This window comes from Drosophila virilis, unplaced genomic scaffold (assembly GCF_030788295.1).
Source record: "Drosophila virilis strain 15010-1051.87 unplaced genomic scaffold, Dvir_AGI_RSII-ME tig00001999, whole genome shotgun sequence".
Taxonomy (NCBI): domain Eukaryota; kingdom Metazoa; phylum Arthropoda; class Insecta; order Diptera; family Drosophilidae; genus Drosophila; species Drosophila virilis.
Window position 1 is genome coordinate 3541 of NW_027212881.1, and position 7353 is coordinate 10893.

Sequence of the window (7353 nt, forward strand, 5' to 3'; positions counted from 1 at the left end):
AACATCAATCTGCTTCAATAACTCATTCATAGTATTCACTTTTGACAGACATAGCTCTTTCTTTAGCCGATTTGTACTTGTCTATACTACATTTTCTTGCATTCGGACAACGCAAAAGCATTAATTGCCTTTTATATACCTGCTTCATCTTTATCAGCCCTCGTAAGTGCCCATTAAGCCTATATTGTCCGCTATTCGTTCGTCGGTACAGTTTATCCTGCCCATGCCGTTGTTCTCGTATTGAGTCTGCTGCTGCCTCATATATATTCTTATTTAAGATGTCAACAGCGTCCTCTATATCGGCGCCTGATCTTATCTCAATGTTTAGCAATATGCGTCGATTTAAGTACTCTTGGAACTTTTTTATGTTCGCATTCACTGGCAGCAATATTTTACGATTTCCTTTCATCATATTAGCAACATTTAGCCCTTCTATGCCCATTTCAATATGAACAGGCAAGTGGTCCGAATCTAAGTCTGTCGTCGTATACGTTCTTAGTCGCGCATTTTGTAGTCCGCCATATACGGCAAAGTCAATTGCCGACGGCATTTTCCGCCTGTCATATGGATAGTGAGTGGCACCGCCGGTAGCTAGGATATTATAGCGCCTATTCTTGTGTACGCTATCCATTAGCGCCTTCCCGCGTTTGCATCCTCGTATATTGCCCCCACCAGGTATGTTTAGCGTTCCAATCCCCACATAGCATAAAGCCAGATGAGCCATTGCATCCATCGTCTATGTGTTTGAATAGCCTGCTAAATTGCTCTGAAGACCATTTAGGCTGTGGTGGGCAGTATATAGCTGCAATTATTATTCTATTTTTATTCCTCTCGCTACTCATCAAGGCAATTGGAGCACACTGCATAAAATTTTCCGATATTGGCTGCAAAGCGATATGCTTAATATCATTTTTAACTAAGATTGCTACAACACCTCCACTTTTGTAGTTATCTGGATGGGTAGCAAAGTAGGTACCCATTAATCTTCAAAACATTCGAGCTAATAATTGTATTTGCGCTAGTATTAATACGAGTCTCTATTATCATCATTATATCAATTTGTGGCGTTGGATAAACAGTTCTAATTCTAGTAACTTATTCCCCACCCCTGCAGCATTCCAGTAGGCAATCCTAAAGGGCTGCCTACCTGATTGCCGCTATATGCATCTAAGTTGCTATTAGTGGTAGAAGTTGTATTCAAATTATTAGGGCTACTATTCAGATTATTCATTATTATTCGTGTCATTGGCTTCATACATAGTGTGGCTGCCTGCCATTTGACAATCGCTATCAATAGGTCTATTTTCTACAATGGTACTATTCTGTATAGGCATGGGCATATGTAATGGTTGGGCATTTTTAAACGTATTGGCGACAAATTTAAATAATACATTTAGTAAATTATCAATCTTTTTACCCATCTCCTCGACGATATTGGCGTTCCGCTCCAACGCTCTCATAAGCGGACAATCAATCTGCGGAGTTTGGTGTTGCTGCTGTGTTGTGATTGCTCGTTGTGTGTTGGCACCTGTACAATTCGCGTGGGCTGTTGTTGTTGTTGTTGGGTTTGTTGACTTGGGAAGCGCTGCTGTTGGTTTTGGATACGCTGCTGCTGGTTTTGGTTGCGCTGCTGCTGCTGAGGATGGCGCTGCTCTTGATGGCGCTGCTGGATTTGGCGATAGTGTTCCTGTTGCTGCCACGGATGTTGTTGTTGCTGCCGTTTTTGCTGCTGCTCCATACGAAGCTGCTCCTGTAGCTTTTCAAGATGCCTTGATGCAGGATTACGGATTTTAACACCACCAACACCACGGGCTACTTGGCTGTATGTCATACTTTTTGTGTTTGGATTTGTATTCGGGTTTGATCTCTGCTGAGACGCCTGCTGCCGTATTGGAGACTCCGGCTGACGTTGCTGCTGCTTTGGAGGCTTTTGTTGCACCGTACCGTTGACTTGCATATTGTTCGGCAGCCGTTGCTGTTGTACGTTTCGTTGTCGCTGTGTGTTATCATCGTTGCATTGCTGTTGTTGCTGATTTACTACTTGTTGCCGTTGTTGTTGTTGCTGTTGCTGCTGCTGCTGTACGAGCATATTGACTGTATTTCGTTGCTGCTGCTGTTGCTGCTTTTTTTGTTGCCGGCCACGAATACGATTTATGTTTATTAAACTTTGCGCATGTTTGAATACAGCGCATCCTTTGTAACTGGCAATGTGCCCCTCTCCACAGTTGGCGCATTTAGCAATTGTGTCCCTATCCTTGGCACACATTGTTGTTGGGTGCTCACCGGCACATTTAAGGCAGACAAATGGCCGACGGCAATAGTTTTTGCTGTGACCAAATGCCTGACACCTATGACACTGTACTGGGTCAGCACTTTTATGTTGTCTTTCCACAGCGACATGCTGATTACCTAATTCGTTTAATTTACATATTTTTGTATGACTACCATCCACTCTTGGCTCAATCTCTATTTCAAATATGTTCAATGGCTTGCCACTAAATCGATGCTTCATGACGTTAACGTATCTGACAACATAACCCAATTCTCCCAATTGGGTACGCAACCAGTCGCATGGAGTCGAACTGTGCAAATGTTTTAATATAACCCTGTAGCCACGCTCACTTCTCGGCTGGTGTGTGTGCATAGGTATATTTTCTGTATTTAATAAGCCCAATATGGCGTTATATGTGCTGAAATCTTTACATTGTACTCTAATCCCATCACCCTGGGTACATTTTGTTGTAAATTTATTGACGCCCTGTGCGTTATTTAATTTCTCCATTAGTGGCTGAATTTCTTTTACATTGGGCACAAAAAGTGTTGGAATTTTAATACTTTGACCTAACTGCGGTTGCGCTTCCTGAACTTCACTAGCTACCTGCTTGCCGCCTATTTGCTGCTCTGTTGCTTCATCATCCGAAATAATTACCTCCGAATATCCATCACTACTGGTGTTGGCATCAATGTCCATGTTCATGTTGCCTTCCTCCCCACCGGGCATGGCATTTTTGGCTAAATTATTTTTTGGTCTTGCAATATTGTATAATCTAACAATAGGCTGCAAGTTAGATTGCATTGCATTTTGCAAATTATTAGGGCCATTACTTTACGCTGCTGCTTCATTGGCATAGTCACTCTACGCTTAGCGCCATTTATTTTGCCGCCATTGTCACCTTAGCAGCATCACGCAAGCGACCACTTGTTGTTCCTGTTGCACATTCACTTAGCGTTGGCGCCAATTTTTGCGCGTCACCTGTGTTGGTATTGGTTGCTATTGTCAGCGTAGGCGTTGACATTTGCAAAGATGGCGGAACATTGCCTTCTAGGTTAGCTATGACATTTGCGCTAGTGGTTGTTCTTGTACTTGTTGTAGTTGCTGCCCCTGTTGACTCAGGCAGAAATGGCGGATCATTTAGCGGCACTTCTGCCGCGAGAATTGGCGTCTGTTGCTGTTGTTGCACTTGCTGGCAAGTAGATCCTGTAGTTGTTGTTGCTGCTCCCACCGCTCTTCTCTCAATTCCAACTATAGCATTTGTCCAGTTAGTGTCCTCATCGCTATCACAGAACATATGAGAAAGCGCCGTCTCAGAGAATGCTGAGGTAGCACTTTCGCAAGTTAAGATAGTCTCATCAGAAATATCACCCTGTATTTCACTTCTCTCTGTTGTGCGCTTCACATTTTCACCTGCACTTGTATTAGTGACGCCAGCGGCTGCCATATTTGCCGGCACATAACCAAGACGTTTGGCCTCATTATGCACACGATTTATATCCTCAGATTGCACCTGCACAATCCCAGGATCTCTATTTAGCCACTCCTCAGAGGGCTTTCCACTTTTATTTGCATTGTGTTCCATATTTACTAGTTGATTCGATAGCGCATTTCCATTTTATATGCGCACAATATATATTTTATATGCCGAGTATGTGTGTGTGCCACATAAATTGCACTTGCACTGTACGAGCGCAATGTCTTTATTTGATTTTAATTTCTTTTTGGTTTGGTTTTGGTTTAATTGACTTTTTATTTATTTATTTTATTTTATTTTATTTATTTTTTTTTGTTTTAAATAGATGAGTGCGTCCGAGCGCAATCAAGCCTTTCGGTTTTTTTTTATTTATTTAAGTTTTTTAAGTTTTTTTAAGTTGAGTGCATCCGAGCTTTTTAAGTTGAGTGCATCCGAGCACAATATATGTCAGCAGTGGAATGAAATTCCTCCGTGACTTGTTTTATTCTTTTCCTTACTTCACTTAGCAACATATAAGAACATTATTTGGCAACATTGTATCTAAACTCTATAAACATGTTGTTAGACACATAGAATGTGTCTGTATTGAACTTACGTACTAAATACAATAAATACTTATACTAAAATACTAAAAGACTAAAAGTACTAATTCCCTAATAATACTAATTGCTTTAACAACTTAAAAACTGTCAGTGTGGCAAAACACTGCATAGGTGGCAACGCTACGCAATATACAGTAGATTTGACTACATGTGCTCTGCATATACATTTTTTTTTTTTTCCCGTCGCAACGTGGAAATCGAAAATTTTTAACAGAGGTAAGTCGCATTTTTGCAAAAATAATTTCTTAACATATAACTAATTATAAATATTTCTTTTTACAGATTTATGTCGAAATTGCTATCAGATTTGATAATTGCGCTCAGAGGTCGCGCTTTTCTATGCGCCAGGCGCCGCCAGCCATGTACAGGCCGCCACACAGGCGCCGACGCATTCATTTGCTGATGCGCAATAAGCCTCGCATGGGGCATTTGACCGCATCCGACGACGCCTCCGCTGGCTTATTGGATTGTGCTGCCACTTCTTATGGACACCACTATGCAGACAGGAGTCGCTGCATATAAAAGTGTCGTGCACATGGTGTGCATTTTGGATTCCATATGGGCCACGCTCAGTCGGCCAGTTTGGACTTCTTCGAGGCCGGAGCATGGCCATTGACCATTGCAGCTCCGTCTGCAGGGGCGCCCGCACGAGTTCCGCGTGTGCTGGGAGGCAGGTACGTGCTTTTTTCCTACATTGCGGAGTCGTCTAAATTGCCTTTTTCGTTTTTCAGGTATGGCTGCTGTGAAAAACATCGGATATGGCCCACCACAGCCAGTGCCTCCTGGCCGATACGCTGCTGCTGCCACTGCCGCTTGTCAGGCAGCAGCTCATCTTGGAGCGGCCCTTGCAGTCGCCTCCGAATTGACGCCATTTGGTAAGTGCATCTACGTTTTGCAGGCAGCATTAAATTCTCAACCTTTCGCTTTACAGGCGTCGATTGTCGTTGCTGCAAATCATGCTCGGTCATCGATGGCGGCCGTGATGCCCAGGCTGCCCCCGCACAGGCACCAGCTGCATTTCCAGCTTCTCAGGGGGGCCAGGCTCCATCAGCTGCTGCGTCGTTGGACATCTGTCAAACCAGGCGCTCCACAATGAGCCCAGGCAAATCCAGTGGCAACTGCACGGAATTTGTATTGTTTTGCCGCCGCTCAGGAAGCGAATCAGGCTGCAGTTGCTGCTGCATCGTTGGATGGACATAGTTATGCCACCGCGGAGAAAGCGGGCCGGGCTCAGTCTCAGGCTGCAACGAGGGATGTAGATCGTTTTGCCGCCGCAGGGAGAGCGGGCCAGGCTGTACTATATAGACCAGCGAGGGATATAAGTTATTTTGCCGCCGCATGGAGAGCGGGCCAGGCTGTACTGAGTGTACCAACGAGGGATTCAATTCAGCCTTCTTCTGCAGGTAAGTTGACAAGACAATTCAAATTCATCATTATCAAAATCACTATCATTATCATTGTTTACATTGTTAGTATTAGTAGCATTTGTATTGTTAGTGCTGCTGCCGCATAGCCGTTGGCCATGCTGCATTTGCAGCTCATTTGTATTCAGCTGCACTGACTCATTGTCTGCGAAGCCGCTGCTGCATTTCAATTTGAATATTATTTCCTGCAATAATGAGCGCTTCATCCATCTCCTGTCCCAGTGCCTGCTCCAACATATCAAGGCTGCGCTCTAGTTGCAATTCATCGGTATCTATAGCCGATTGTATTATGGCCCCTGGGGACGGCTCTGCCGTCCGTATTAGTTCCTGATGCTGCCGCTGCAGGTGTTCGTGCTGCAGCTCAGGTAGAATTAGCCATTGTATCTGTGGTGGATGGTTGTCGATTAGCAGCATTAAGTTTTCGCGAGTTATTGTGCCCGCTTTTTAGTTGAGTGCATCCGAGCACAATATATGTCAGCAGTGGAATGAAATTCCTCCGTGACTTGTTTTATTCTTTTCCATTACTTTCACTTTAGCAACATATAAGAACATTATTTGGCAACATTGTATCCTAACTCTATAAACATGTTGTTAGACACATAGAATGTGTCTGTATTGAACTTACGTACTAAATACAATAAATACTTATACTAAAATACTAAAAGACTAAAAGTACTAATTCCCTAATAATACTAAATTGCTTTAACAACTTAAACTGTCAGTGTGGCAACACTGCATAGGTGGCAACGCTACGCAATATACAGTTAGATTTGACTACATGTGCTCTGCATATACATTTTTTTTTTTTTTCCAGTCGCAACGTGGAAATCGAAAACTTTTTAACAGAGGTAAGTCGCATTTTTGCAAAAATTAATTTCTTAACATATAACTAATTATAAATATTTCTTTTTACAGATTTATGTCGAAATTGCTATCAGATTTGATAATTGCGCTCAGAGGTCGCGCTTTTCTATGCGCCAGGCGCCGCCAGCCATGTACAGGCCGCCACACAGGCGCCGACGCATTCATTTGCTGATGCGCAATAAGCCTCGCATGGGCATTTGACCGCATCCGACGACGCCTCCGCTGGCTTATTGGATTGTGCTGCCGCTTCTTATGGACACCACTATGCAGACAGGAGTCGCTGCATATAAAAGTGTCGTGCACATGGTGTGCATTTTGGATTCCATATGGGCCACGCTCAGTCGGCCAGTTTGGACTTCTTCGAGGCCGGAGCATGGCCATTGACCATTGCAGCTCCGTCTGCAGGGGCGCCCGCACGAGTTCCGCGTGTGCTGGGAGGCAGGTACGTGCTTTTTTCCTACATTGCGGAGTCCGTCTAAATTGCCTTTTTCGTTTTTCAGGTATGGCTGCTGTGAAAAACATCGGATATGGCCCAGCCACAGCCAGTGCCTCCTGGCCGATACGCTGCTGCTGCCACTGCCGCTTGTCAGGCAGCAGCTCATCTTGGAGCGGCCCTTGCAGTCGCCTCCGAATTGACGCCATTGGTAAGTGCATCTACGTTTTGCAGGCAGCATTAAATTCTCAACCTTTCGCTTTACAGGCGTTCGATTGTCG

At 44.1% G+C, this 7353-nt stretch overlaps 1 protein-coding gene and 1 long non-coding RNA gene across 2 annotated transcripts; one reads left to right on the forward strand and one right to left on the reverse strand.

The window, feature by feature from the left end:
• Window positions 1-1456: 1456 nt before the first annotated feature.
• Window positions 1457-2089, reverse strand: LOC138911687 (nuclear transcription factor Y subunit beta-like). The gene has a single exon (XM_070211076.1). It carries the CDS (start codon window positions 2087-2089, stop codon window positions 1457-1459), a length of 633 nt encoding a protein of 210 aa, XP_070067177.1.
• A 3344-nt stretch (window positions 2090-5433) lies between these two features.
• On the forward strand, window positions 5434-6585 carry LOC138911689 (uncharacterized). The gene is made up of 2 exons (XR_011417362.1): window positions 5434-5754; window positions 6498-6585. It is a non-coding gene; the product is annotated as an uncharacterized lncRNA (long non-coding RNA).
• The last annotated feature ends 768 nt before the right edge of the window (window positions 6586-7353 follow it).